Source organism: Pteropus vampyrus, unplaced genomic scaffold (assembly GCF_000151845.1).
Source record: "Pteropus vampyrus isolate Shadow unplaced genomic scaffold, Pvam_2.0 Scaffold100, whole genome shotgun sequence".
Classification (NCBI taxonomy): domain Eukaryota; kingdom Metazoa; phylum Chordata; class Mammalia; order Chiroptera; family Pteropodidae; genus Pteropus; species Pteropus vampyrus.
This window is the reverse complement of record NW_011888881.1, coordinates 2,929,041-2,944,346: the sequence shown is the minus strand read 5'-3', so window position 1 is coordinate 2,944,346 and position 15,306 is coordinate 2,929,041. Positions and strand designations below refer to the sequence as shown.

The 15,306-nt window shown below is 36.6% G+C and overlaps 1 protein-coding gene across 1 annotated transcript in view; it reads left to right on the top strand.

Moving 5' to 3' along the window:
• DOCK3 (dedicator of cytokinesis 3) overlaps positions 1 to 15,306 on the top strand; it is a 285,004-nt gene that overhangs the window by 44,270 nt on the left and 225,428 nt on the right. The window contains exon 4 of the mRNA XM_011364750.2: positions 7,024 to 7,120. Coding sequence (XP_011363052.1) covers positions 7,024 to 7,120 — 97 coding nt within the window. The remainder of the gene's footprint in view (positions 1 to 7,023; positions 7,121 to 15,306) is intronic.

Sequence of the window (15,306 nt, the reverse complement as noted above, 5' to 3'; positions counted from 1 at the left end):
GCTGTGGGTGGTGAATTAGTAAATATCAGTGAATTCTGTGGGCATCGGTTCTCTATTCTAAAAATATTAGCAATGGGAATAAAAACACTCAACAGAAAGAATACATGCCAGACAGAATTCATGAGAAAATTAGTTGCAAGATAGTACTGAAGAAATTACTCTAGAATGTAGGTCAGAGAAAAAAAAGACTCAGAGCATGAAAGAGTACTTAAGAGACAAGGGGGAAAGATAAAAGAACTCTATCCTGCTAGCAGGAATCCCAGAAGAGGATGGCAGTGTCACAGAAAATTGTGACTTCCTTTTCCTTAGCTGTCCTGTAAGCCCCCTTTTGTGTTGAGACAGAGCTGCCTTGTAAGCCCCCAAATGTAGAGACAGAGCTGCCTTCAACTTTGCAAGTAAAAAATGATGGACACTTGATTTCTCAGTTTGCCCATAACTGTGATACTGGCTCATGACCTGATCTCCCTTCAGCCCAGACTTAGAAAAGGAAGCCAGTTATCCAAAGAAGCAGAGACTACAAAGAAACCAACTGGGCAAGCAGCTAGTCAGTTTCCAGAGGCAGCAGTCCAGTAGGAGCATCCAGTTTTGAGTGGGCGAGGGAAGGAGGAAGAGTTAAATATGGTAGTCAGGATGTGTCTCGCTGAGAAGATTTGAGAAAAGACTGAAGGAAGTGACAGAGTCAGCCAGGCACAGTATTCTAAGCATAGGAAACAGAAAACCTTATGACAGGAGCATACTTGCTATGTTTGGATAAAAGCAAAGAAGCCAGTGTAATTGAAGTAGACTGAGAAATTAGGAGGGTAGAAGGAGAGGTTAGAGGGGTGACAGGAAGCCAGGTCATAAAACCTTGTAAGCCTTTGTAAGAACTTTGGTTTTTGCTTTGAGTGAAAGGGGAGCCATTGGAAGGTTTAAAGCACAGGAATAACTTGATCTAATTTATAGTTTTTAAAAACCACTCCGGCGGCTGTGTTGAAAAACTGTAGGAGGGCATGAATAGAAGTGGGGAGAGTGGTTGGAGCATTACAGTAGCATAGGCAGGAGAGCGTAATCACAGAAAGGTTCTGCTTGTCATTCCATGTCATGTTGCAACAATTTAGGATATAAGGTCCTCTGAGCTGTCTAATGCTGTACAAAGCACAGCTCCACCCCACAGTCCTTGAGTGTTCATGTCCGTCATACTGTTCTTTGACAGCTGACTCTCAGTAACTCTTCCAGTATTTCTTTAGTAGATGCCATTATTGATTCTCTTCCTATCGCCTCTCTCATCTATCTAGTTCAAGCCCCCAGATCCCCAGCCATCTGTGGTTATGGTAATGACCAGGTTCCTCGAACACATGAAGTAGAAATCCATATAACTATAAGCAGAGTCTCACATTGTCTCCTTAGCCCTATCCTGTGGGAAAGTCTGAGGTTGAATTTGAGAGAAGTTTGCTAAATAGACAAAGAATGACATCAAAGGCAAAAAAAAGTAACTTGGCCTGCATGATCAAAAGCAAGAGACCTTTTGGGTACTGACCTATTGATTCTTTCTTTAACTCTGTTCTAAACCAGGAGTTCAGTAGATCTAGCAGATGTAGAATGGATCGATGAGACAATCTGATATACTCCATAATATCTAACCGGAATATATCGTCATTTAATATCTAATATCTATGAAAGCTAAATGCCTGCTTTACTGATGCTCTGTGTAAGAGTTCAGAGCAATCTTCTCTTTCAGCTTCAGTACTCATATAGCTAATAACCAAACTAGTTTTGATCCTGATGATTGCTGAATTACAAGGTCAGTTGAATTCACAGCCTTTTCATAAATATTAAAATAAAAGGCAGGCTACTACTGACTTGGAAGGAATAGTAGAGACAGAAGGGAGACATTGGATAACTTAGAAGACCCAGTGTTCCACTTCTACAAAACTTCCCTTTGCAGCAGAAAAAAAGCCCTCCTGCTCTACTGATGAGGGGTCTTTGCCTTGCTTCCTTCTCTGCCGATGAGGGGGTCCTCTCCTTGCTTGATGACTTTTAGATTAGCTCACCTAAATGAGTTATCTTGCAAAGGAAGCTGGTTTTCCTTGTTCCCTACACCAGGGATCCCCAACCCCCAGGCCGCGGACCAGTATTGGTCCTGTGGCCTGTTAGGACCGGGCCGCACAGCAGCAGGTGAGCAGCGGGAGAGTGAAGCTTCATCTGTATTTGCAGCCGCTCCCCAGCGTGAGCATCACTGCCTCAGCTCCACCCCAGCTCATCAGGCATTAGATGCTCATAGGAGCACCAGTCCCTGGTGCCAGACAGGTTGGTGACTGCTGTCCTACACCAACCCATCACTGCCCTCAGTGTACCGTGAATTAAGTCTCTTTCCTTTTCCAGCCATCCCACAACGAATGTGGTGAAAGGAACAGCAGTTATTCATGAGCTCAACTTTCACTCATCAAGGCTGGTCTGGTACCATGACTGTTGAATCAGAACTGGTCACTAGCTGTGGGTAACCTTGACACTGATATGGTACCATGTTCTAAGTGGATTAGCCTGTTAGGCAAGTTCATTACTCTGAACTTAATTCATCATGATGGGATTTGGACTTTCTTTTTCTGCCTGCTTTATTTCGGGCAACATGACCTTTAGTAGACTGTTGAATACCTTATTGCCATTATAGTAATGTGTATAAAACTGCAAGATGGGTAAGGAAACTGGCCTTGGTCTTCTCATTTGTCATTTAAAAAATTGTAGTAAAATAGGCCTACGTAAAATTTAGGATGTTAACCATTTTTAAGTGTACAATTCAGTGTCATTAAGTACATTCACAGTGTTGCGCAGCCTTCACCAGGATTCAACTCCAGAACCTTTCGTCATCCCAGACAGAAACGCTGTACCCCTTAAACAGTAACTCCCCAGTTCCCGCCTCCCCAGCCCCTGGTGGCCCCTATTCTACTTTCTGTCTCTGTGCATTCTTTTATCGTGGGTGCCTCATATAAATGGAATCGTGCAATATCTGTCATTTTGTGTCTGTATTTCACTTGTTAGCATAGTGTTTTCAGAGCTCACTCATGTTGTAGGATGTATCCAAATTTCATTCCTTTTAAAAGTTGACTAATATTTTATTGTGTGAATATAACATGTTTTATTATTCCTTTCAGCAGTTGATGGACATTTTGTTGAGCATTTTTTTAATTTGCAAAATTCCTAGTTGGTTCTTTTGCATATCAATTGGCTGTAGTTTTATTGTTTGTTTCATACTTTTCCTTTTTTAAAAATAAGTTCATTTCTCTAAGCATCATAAATATTTAAAAATGTTTATTAGACTTTTATCCTGAAAAGGATTTTTTTATATTATTTTTAAGCCTTTGAACATTAGATTGTTCATGTGTTTTAGAATTTTGGTTTAGAAGTGGGAGATTGTTTTCTCCTCCTTCTCTCCCTCCGAGTACATCTGTCTGGTGCTTATGCGGTTACCTCTGCGTGCTCCCAGTGCCCCAGTATAGAACCAAGTCCTACAACAGCATTTTAGATCTCCTTCCCCACAGTGAGATTGGGCCTGTGGCAGAGCCTGACCTCTGGCTGAGGGGAGGAGGGCACTGCTGTAGGCCCAAGTGTTTAGCTGTAGAGCTTGCTAAAAGCCATAGTTTCAGGTGAGGTTCAGTAGCAGTTTTTGCTGTGCTTCACGTTGGCTTTCTTTTCGGGAGCTTCAAGTGTGACCCTTGCCTTGGGCCGCTTCTCATTTGGAGCACTTTTTGTTCCAGTTCTCCCTCTGCATCTAAGGCCCTAGTTGTCACCGCTAGCTTGTGACTCCAGAGCCTTCTAGAAGGCCTGTGGTTTCACCCTGGTTCATGGCTCTTTTTTTCCTGACCGATTGCCATTCTATTGATATGTTTATTTTCTTTTGGAGTTCAGAAATGTTATTGGTTTTCTGTTTTGTATTTTCCCTGCTCTAGATTGGGAGGTGAGGAAATAGGCCAAAGCATGAACTTATAGCACTATTTTCACAAGAAGTCTTTGTAAAATATATTTTAACGTACAATATAAAATCTGACTCATTTTGATATCATTTTATTCTACATGCACTTTGGTAATTCATAAGTAATGAAAATTAAAATATTAAGAGTCAACAATAGCTACCATTTATTAAATATTGTATACACTAGGCATTGTATTTGATACTTTACACTCATCACATCGCACGTTGGAATCCCAGATTGACAGATGAGATTATCTGCTTATTTCATATGAGGTAGGCAAGGCTTTGAGAGTTTCAAGTACCTTTACCAAAGTAGCATGACTAGGAAGTAGGGAAAATAGGAACTGAGAGGCTATGTTAGTTTATTCTATAGTTCATGCTCTCAGCTACGTTTCAGTGTAATATCCACTGAATTAAAGGGTCCTCTCTTTTCACTACCAAATTTCATTTCTTATGAACTCTTTACTCTGTATGAACCTAGAATTCCTTTGGAAATCTGCTTACTATTTTACTTTATTTAATGCTTTTTCCTAGTGTTCTGACTTGATTCTTCTTACCTATAGATCGGCGCATTTGGAAATAACACTATATATGAATTTATAGAATTATCAGGATATTGCTTTTGTGTTACAACCTAAGAAAAATAAGTCAGTATTAGTTTAGACTTGTGTTAGTATTAATTGAGGTAAGTCTGAAGTCTTAGAATTTTAAAATAGAAACACTGTAAATTTCTCATCGATCTTAATGAGTAAAGTAGCTGAAGACCTAATAGATGAAACTTTCCAGAAATTTTATTCCGGTTTATCCTACATATCATTTCTGTATCAATCCTACTGAAACACAGCACTCCCCTGTGTCTTTTTCCATAGAATCAAGTTTAAATCTCTTACGCTCTCACTGACAACACTGTTCTGCCTTTTCAGACACAGTCCCCCCGTGTCCCCAGCATGAATCCTCTTTCATATGCCTTGCTCATTATTTTCTCTTCATTTCTTTTCATAGCATATTAGAGCCCACAGGGCTCTCTCTCCGCTCCTTGCCTTTCATACCCAACTTTCCTTTAGGAACTTCACTTTCTTCATGAAGCTTTATCTGATCAACAGTTTACAGTGAACTTTCTCCTTCAGAACAACACTAGAACTTACAGTTGATGTCACACGGCACCTATTTGTGCTTTATGTTACATTTTGTTATTAAGATGGTGATCTCCCTGATTATTTCTGTAAATCTCCTAATTATCTCTTAAGCACTCTTAAGACATAGTATATAGAAATAACCACAGAAATTCCATTTATACCCAGTCATCCAGTAGCTTGAAGAAATAAAGGGTGTCTTCTCATTCAGTTCAGTTTTGTATAATGGGTCAATAATAAGACTTCTTCCTTCTCAGAGCTGGCATTTATCGTTGGCTTACTCTTCTTCATCTGTTAGAAAGTTCAATATGACTTACTTCAAAAAGTTAAAGTAAATTAAATCATTTATTTGAAAACTATTATAATAGTACTTGAAATTAAAGTCGAATCTGAGAATCAGTACCTTGGAAGCTAGTGACACAAGGAAAAAGTGTGTCACATTCTACTCCTTAGCAAGCTCTTGATGAAAGCTTTTATTTTAATTGTCTTATCAATTTGATGAGTATAGATAATTCTCTGGCATCATTCCAAGGTGATTCTTTTTATCTGCTGGAATAAATCACACAAAACAGTAAAGCCATAAAACATAATCAACGAACATATATTCATTGATGCTCGATATTAATGCATTGAGTTATCTTTCAACACAGTGGTAGTTTGTCAACTATCTTCTGGTGTAAAGAAATGATACTTAATGATAATATTGTGAAATACACTTTCCTTTGCTATTTCTGAGTGGATCATGTTCTCTTTGGCTAACAAATCAGAATATGGGTTCCAGTCATATCAATCAGTATATAAAATATTTAGTCCCAGAAAATATTTCATTGTCCTTCAAAACTTGCATAGACATTGTAAAAACATTATCAACTCATGCCCCACCTTTCAATAACTTCTCATTGATTTTACTTATGTCGAGATCTAGAATCTCCAGTATCATTTGAAAAGGCCCTGTGAGAGCTTGCCTCAGCCATACTGGCCTTCATTAACTTCTTCAGTATGTTAAATTCTTTTTCTCCTCAACGACTTCTCGTCTCCTATTTCCTCTGCTGGTGACACTACACCTGATGCCCTCTCTCCCTTTATACTTTTCCTGTCTCGACCCTTCTGCATCTTTTGTGCCTCACCACTTCTTCAGAGAAGAGTTTGCTGATCCTCTCTTCTTAAATCATGTTTCCACCTAAAATCTCTGATTGTGCATTTTAATTTCCTTCTTAGATTCATGACTGTTCATATATGTTGTGATTATTTATCTGTCCGATTCCCTATCCAGAACAAGAGCTCTCTGGAAATAGGGACCCTGTCCAGTTTTGTTCACTGATCAATCCTTGGCAATTAGCACAGAGACTGGTAACATAGTGCTACTTACGAGGTAAGATGAGAGAAACTCAGTACATTTCTGTTTCCAGGATCAGAAATCCTCTAGCAGACCCAGAATTCCTTGACTAACACTAGTTTTTAAGAAAATTCAACACCAATGTAAAAGAGAGCTTATGAAACTATTCAAAATCCAGTGTGTGGGTTCCCCCTCAACCTATTCCCATTAGATCTTTTATGCCAAGAGCTAATTTGTATTACTGGTATATGTTAAAGGACACAGATAATTTAAAAAATTAAGCAAGTCTTGAACAGTGCTTTCACCTTTCCTTAAAGAAAAAAGGCTTAAAACAGTGTTTTAAAAATATCTGTCTTAAAGCCAGTGTATATTTCTAAAAGTGAAATTGAGGAGATATATATATATATAGCAAAACCCAAATGTTTTTCTATTAATTCAGTACTGTTACACTATTGCATTTTATTACTGTAAAGGGTCTTTAATCAATTAGCTATACCTCTCTTTATATTTGCATAGATTTGAAATTTGAATTATACATGTTGGAAAGGGCAGTAGATAGTATTCTGGTACTTTATCAGAGATAATGTGGTTGTTTGTTGTGGTTCTAGGCAGTATGAAACTGTGGTTCCACTAGAAGATTCTATTGTGACGGAGGTTACAGCAACTCTACAAGAATGGGCCAGTCTGTGGAAACAACTCTATGTGGTAAGTAGTTGATAACTAGTTTATTAGATCATTAAAATTTCATTGTACCAAGTGAAAAAATTACCTATGCCAATTGCAAATTTTTACATTTCTGAATATTTGCAGTTTTTAAAAGGTATGTTCCTAATATTAACTGAAACATAGTAGACTGAGTTTTGTCCAGCCTGAAGAGAATACCTTATTCATATGCCTGCAGTGCCTCCACTTATCTCAGTAAAATGTAAGGTCCATAACACCAGAGATTTTAGCTGTCTTACTCATCGCTGTACCCCCAGAAGCTTTCATGAAACAGGTGTTTACTGAATGAATGGACAAATTTGAGAGTTACATTGTGAACCTAATGGTAGGTAAAAGCCAAGAAGTTGTACCAACAGTTTCTTATAGCTCCTGAGCTTCAAGGATATGTCATACATGACACTTTCTCCTAGGCCAACGGTTAATAAAAAGATTAATAAAAACCCATTTTATATCATTTGGAAATTTAGAGGGTAGAGAGTAATAGGACACACAAAATCTAGACTAAAAACAAGTGACAGGGTTTGGGTTCCAAGCAAGATGGAGTAAACATTCGGTTTTCTCCCTACTAATCACAACAAAACCCCTAGACAAAACCTATAAATCACCTACCAGAAAACTATGAAAATTAGGGAAAAGAAGGTGAACCGGCTAGGGACCTTGGGATTCAAGGATTGAGTGAATTCCCTGACTGTTGTTTTTTTCTTGCTTCCCATATATCCTGGCCTAGGTTCTAGAGAAGCTTACAACCTGGAAATGCTAACGAGTGCAGACAAAACATAGCACCAAGAAAAGCCTATTCTCTTTAACCAAAGGATGGCCCTTTTAACCTATCCTGCCTGCTTTCTAGGAGAATGTCACAATAAAAGCCGCATGCTCCCTTTCCACCCCAACAGGCACTACAGAGCAGAATCCACAGCCAGAGCTCTGTCTTACACACACACCCTTCCCCGCAGACCTGCCGTCACAAGATTTGCCTCTCCAATGGAGCCTGTGGGTTGAACTCTGACATCTTCCCCTCCCCTCCAGTAATGAAGCAATACCCCTCCTCAGCAGAGCCTGTAGGGAGGACTCTGACTTCTGCTCCACCAGCAATTACGTGGCGGCACCTCTCTCCAGCAGAGCCTGTGGGTGGGATGCTGGCTTTCACGACTATCCAGCATTAACAAAGTGGTGCCCTTAGCTTGCAGATTTCTGTGGGCAAAACTTTTGACTTCCTCCTCTGCACTAAGGAAGAAGTGTCCTTTCCTTACAGCAAAGGAGCCTGTGGTTAGAACTCTTGATTTCCACTCCCCCTGAAGTAATAAGATGACATCCTCCCCATCTGAGCCTGTGGACAGGATCTGACTTTCCCTCCCTGTGCCTCCCATCATTAATGAGGCAGGGCCCCTCTCTAGTACATCCTATGGACAGAACTCTGTTTCCATCCTTGCCCTGCTGCAATGAGGCAGGGCTTCTCCCCACCCAAGTACATGCTGAAGATAAGGTGGAGTGGAGTTCTGTCATCTAGTAACAGACAAATGGGGAAAACCAGAAGAGCACTGGAGAGACTTTATAAACTAGATTGACATTTTAATCACAGCCCGCAAAAGTGAGCCTGGGATCGCATTCTGAATCTAAACAGGTTGACCACCTGCTAAAATAGAATCTTTAAATAGGAATCAGAGTGTCATAGTGTAATATTTAAAATGTCCAGCATTCAGCCCAGAATTACTTGTCATATGAAAAATCAGGACAATCTCAACTCTAATGAGAAAAGATAGTCAATAGATGCTAACTTTGAAACGACGTAGATGTTGGAATCATCAGCAAAGATTTTAAAGTGGTTTTTGCAAAATTGCTCCAGTGAGCTATTTCAAATACTCTTGAAACAAATGGAAACAAAACTGCAGCGAAGAAGTAGAGAATACAAAGAATCGAATGAAAATTTTAGAATTGAAAAATGCAGTAACCAAAATTTAAAATTTACTGTATAGGCTTAATATCAGAATGGAAAGGACAGAGGAAAGAACTAGTAAACTTGAAGATGGATCAATAAAAATTATCCAATCTGAATAATAGAAAGAAAGTAAGTTGAAAAAGTGAACATAGCCTCAGAGACCTGTGGGACAGTCACAAAAGATCTAACATTCGAGGCATCATTGTATTAAAAAGACAGAATATGTAGGTACAAATTTTTTGAAAAAATAATGGCTTAAATCTCCTCAAATTTGGCAAAAGACATAATCCTACAGATTCAAGAAGGTGAGTGAACTCCAAGCAGGATAAACCTAAAGAATCCATACTCAGAAACATCGTTAAACTGAAAATTAAAGCCAAAGAAAATCTTGAAAGGGAAACTGAGTACTATTAGGGAAATGGCAGTTTGAATGACAGCAGATTTCTTATCAGAGACTATGGAAGACAGAAGGAAGTGGCCCAACATTTTTCAACTACCGAAAGATAAAAAGATTTATGTTACTTCAGATTTGTGTATCCAGGAAAAATATACTTCAGGAATGAAGGAAAAATAAACACATTTTCAGACAAAAGAAAGCTAAGGAATATTGTTGCCAGTAGATTGGTTCTTAAATAGTGACTATAAAGGAAGTTCGTCAGACACAATTTGATGGGTCACTTAGAAAATTAGGAATGAAGAAAGCAGTGGAAGGGATAAATAAATTCTTTTTAGTTTTTAAAATTGTGTTGAATGATACAAAGCAAAAATTATAATATTGATACGGTTCTCAATGTATATAGAGGTTATATTTTGAAAACTGAAATAAGGAAAGGGCCATAGATTGTGATTAAATATCTGCGTTTCACTTCCAAGTGGTAAAATGTTGATACTAGTAGACTGTAAGTATATGTGTATATTGTAATCTATAGAGCAATCATTAAAAATATTACACAAAGCAATATAATAATAACTCTAAATAAATCAAAATGGAATACTAAAAGTGTTCAGGTAGCCTATAGAACTATAAAAAAGGCAACTGGGTTTTTTTTAGACTTTTTTAGACTTAAATCCTAACATGCACAGAATTGATAAAAAAGACTTAACTATATGCTGTCTGTAATAAACTCACTTCATATGTAATCACACAAGGATGTTAAAAGATAGAAAAATATATACCATGCAAACACTGATCAAAAGAAAGCTGGAATGGCTATATTAAAAATATTATTAATTATGAATTATTTAAATAAATATAAATAAAATTAAGCATGTTATACTACTATAAGAAAAAAAATTATGTCAGAATAAGAAAACTACCAGGGACAAAGGAACATTACAAAGTGATAAAAAGGTCAGTTCACCAAGAAGACATAGCAGTCTTATGTATGCACCAAAAACAGAGCTGCAAAATAAATGAAGTAAAACCTGAAAGGACTGAATGGAAGAATGAGAGAAATCAACTATTACACTTCGGGTTTATAACCCATTCTCTCAGTAATTGATATAACCGCTAGCCAAAAGTCATCAAGGATAGAGAACTGAACAACCCCATCAATCACCAGGATTTAACTGAAATATTTAGAGCACTCCACCTAATAATATCAGAATACAGATTGTTTTCAAGCATACACGGAACATTCCCCAAGATGGACAATATCTTAGGTTGTAAAAAAAACTCTTAACAAATTTGTAATAATTTATGTCAGAGGACATTCTGATCATAAGGGAAACAAACTAGAAATCAGTAACACAGACAACAGGAAAATATTGAAGCACTTAGAAATTAAACAGCACACTGAATAATCCATGGATCAAAGAGTAAGTCTCAAGAGAAATAAAAATATTTTGAAATGAATGTAAATGAAAATATAACATTAAAATTTGTGGGATGTAGCTAAAGCTGTGTTGAGAGGGACATTTATAGCATTAAGTGTGTATAATAGGAAAACATCAGGATGTGAAATAAAAATTTCAGGTTTTGTTTCAAGAATCTAAAAGAAAAAGATGAGCAAGCATAATGAAAAAAAGCAGAACTTAATTAGAAAATCAATAGAGAAAAATCAATTGAACGAAAAGCCATTTTTTGAAAATACTAATAAAATTGATAAACCTCTGGCAAGACTGACAGAGAAAGTAGTATAGTACGTCCTCACTTAATGACGTTGATAGGTTCTGCAGCTGTAAGAGGAAAGATATATTTATGATGGAACCAATTTTACCTTAGAGTAATTGATATAAAGAATTAAATTCCTATGGCATCTCAGCAATGTTATAATGAAACGATGTTGAACAAAACATTATTCGAAGTCTTACTGTAATTACCAATATATTAGGAATAAAGAGATATCGTTGTAGATACCACAGACATCAATTTGATAATAAGGGACTACTATAAACAACTTTATACACATAAATGACAGTTTAGATGAATAGAACAAATCCTTGAAAACCACAAATTGCCAAAACTCACCTAAGACAAAACAGATAATCTGAATATTCTATAGCTAGTAAAGTAATTAAATTTATAATGAAAATCTTTCCAAAAGGAAATCACTTGCAACATAAAACACAAATATGGATGGAAATTATAAGAGAATTGTTAGAAAATACGGAAGACACGTCGGGGAGCCAGTTTCTGTTTAGTAGGAAACAAAAGTGAAATAGATTGCTAGAAATAATAGAAAAAAGAATTCCTGTGCTATAAAACTTCACATTGAAGGAGTCCACTGAGTGTCAGACAAAATAACTTAACTAGCTAAGTATCCATCTATCTGTCTCTCTACACATAACATACACACATATGCAGTATGTACATATATGTACGCATAAATGTACAGGTCTTAAGTATGGATGTAAAGAGAATTGCATTGTATATTTTTTATGAGACTTTTTCTTTTTCACTTTTGTACTCCTAAGTTGTCAGAATATTTCCAAGCCTTGTTATTTTTAAAATCTTAAATGTGAATTTTGTTTTTTAATCACTAATAATTTTAAACTGAACAGTCATATGTCATCATATGGATGTATATTAATTTTTACTGTAGTAGACATATACTCTTAACTTTTAATTACTCTTAAAAGCCCTTAGCAAACATCTTCGTATGCTAGTTTTCAATTTTATCTCCAATTGTCCTTTTAAGTAATTTGTTGAGGAATTTTTTTTCAACAATATTTTTCTAGTTATAGTCTTGCTAATATAGCAGATGAATCTTATTTTTTCCCCACAACCTCACTAATATTAAATATTAATATTTTGTTTTCTGTTTAATAGATGAAAGATCTGGTGTTTTTAACAGGGGTATCAGAGAGATCTTTACTTGGTTCTGATTGTACAGCTTTATCATAGTCATGGGCTTTGATACTGGTATACTTTGTTGTACTCATTTAAAATGACAGCTTTATCTATAGCAGTTCAACAAGTATTTATGAAGCACCTACTATGATGTGCCAGGCATTGTGCTGGGTCTTCAGAACATATAGAAATGATTAAAAGAGGCTATTGATAAAAACTCATAGACACAACAGTTTAGTGCTTACGGGCGGGGAGTGGCGTAGGTGAGGGTAAAGGGGGTCAAATATATGCTGACAGAAGGAGATCCGACTTTGGGTGGTAAACATACAATGCAAGCTACCGATGATGTATTATTGAATTATATGCTTGAAACCTGTATAATTTTATTAACCAATGTCACCCCAATAAATTCGTAAAGGTTATTGAATTCAGAGACCTCTGTCATACCAAAGGTCAGCAGTTTTTCCAAGTATGAATAATTTTCAGAGCCACTGAAACAGAATATTCTAAATTCATTTTAAAACACCAGGATTGTATTGTTCCCATAACATAGCCACATGGCCCTTCTTCAGTATTTTTATTTTTATTTTTGCTAAGATTTTTCTAATAACTTTTTTTGTCCTGCGCCATTGTAGCATGTTTTTGTTCCCTGTGCAGTCCATCTTGTGCTTACCTTTATTAAATATCTATCTACTCTACATGTTGTCACTCCCCAGTCCCCAGATATTTGGAGTCTGAACTCTTGAATTACTGCTTCCCAGCGACATACTTACCTTGAGTAGTGTTGTCTCTGTTGTGTTCACCCAGTATTTATTGAGAACCTACCATGTGCCCAGACCCTCCTTGTTAGGACTGGGGAATAAAATGATAAAGGGCCTACAATCTTTACTCTAGAGGATTTAAAAAGTAGTGGAAGAGATAGATGGATAAACTGATAAAGAAAAAAACTATGCAAGTTGAAAACTATGTCCATACAACAACCTGCACAGAGATGCTTATAGCAGCTTTATTCATAATTGTCACAACTTGGAAACAACCAATATGTTCTTCAATCGGTGAAGGATTAATAAACTCTGGTACATCTAGACATTGGAATATTATTCTGTGCTAAAAAGAAATGAGCTATTGAGCCATGAAAAAAACATGAAAAACTTTAAGTGCATAAATGGAAGAAGCCAACCTGAAAAGGCTATATATACTGAGTGATTTTAACTATACGACAACCTGGAAAAGGCAAAACTATAGAGACAGTAAAGAGATCAGTGGTTGTCAGGGGTAGTGGGGGTGGGAGGGATTAACAGGCAGAGCACAGGATTTTAGAGCAGGGAAACCACTCTGTGATACTGTAATAATGGTGATTACGTGGCATTACACATAAGTTCAGACCCATAGAATGTACAACATCAAGAGTGAACCCTGATGTAAACTATGAATTTAGATGATGATAATATGTAAACGCAGGTCCATCAGTTGTAACAGATATACCGCTCTGGTGAGGGATTCGATAATGGAGGAGTCTATGCATCTCTGGGGGTAGGGAGTGCATGGGAAATCTCTGCACCTTCCTCTTAATTTTGCTGTGAACCTAAAACTGTTATTTAAAAAATCTTTATTAAAAATTATGTAAGTATGGAATTATAATTAAAATAAAACCCAAATATGTGATGTTTATTCATTTCTCCTTATAAACTCTTTTAATCATGTTTGTCTGAGTTTGTCTGTGATATATATCTCTAGGAATGACAAATTCCATATGCAGTTGTGAAGATGAGTTTGGCTACTATTAGTGCCATGTCTAATATGCAACTGTGACAGATTCACACATATACCTCACTCCCTACCGAGTTACACAATGACCTGATTTTAGTACAGTCTATGTTAGGCTCCCATTCTTACTAAAATATCTTGAGATTTTACACTAAACCTATTACAGCTTATATTGCCTTTTTGAATGTTTCAAATAATCATTATTTTGGATTTTCTTTCTTGACATTGTACTAAATCTATTCTTTTTTAAATTAAATTTATTGGGGTGACATTGTTTAATAAAATTACATAGGTGTTAAGTGTACAGTTCAGTATACATCATACGTATATTGCACTGTGTTCACCACCCAAAGTTAAATTCCATCTGTCAGCATATATCTGACCCCCTTTACTCTCATCTGCCTCCCCTGCCCTTTCCCTCTGGTAACCGCTAAACTGTTGTGTGTCCATGAGTTTTCATCTGGTTCATTTGTTGCTTTCAGTTTCTTATCCCACATATAAGTGAAATCATATAGTTGTCAACTTTTTTGACTGACTTCGCTTAGCATGATGATCTCGAGATCCATCCGTGTTGTCGCAAATAATAGTATTTCATCTTTTCTGTTCTTTATGTCTTACATCTTGCATGTTTTATATTTTAAAAGTGACATTAAAATATTAGAGGGGCAGGTGAAATTACATTTATGTAGAACTTTGTATGTCATCAGTCTAAGCTCAGGCCGATATTGTACAAGAAAGGGTGTTACAAAAGGATTCTAAAGTTGTTCAGGCACAGTGCTTTGCTTTGTGGGAAAAGTGTCGTTTATAGTAGCGGCACACTGCTGCAATCATAAGTTGCTGGAGCCTGGAAACTCATTGCCTAGCAACCACATACTAACTCTGTCCATTCTCTAGGCAACATTCTCCAAGCTCCAGTCTATTCTGTATGTCCCGGTGTTTCATCTTTTTCAGTCATTTAATGTTCTAACAGAGAGTGCTTCTTATCTTTGTGATTACCTCATATAAGGATCACATGATAAGGGATGTGTGCATCCTTAATTATTTTGATTCTTTACAGCCTCTTTAACGCAATATTGATTTTTATGCTGTTGAATACACATATATTGAATCTAACAAGTATTTCTTTTTATATTGATTAATATTTAGAAATTTATTCATAAAAATAAAGAATAT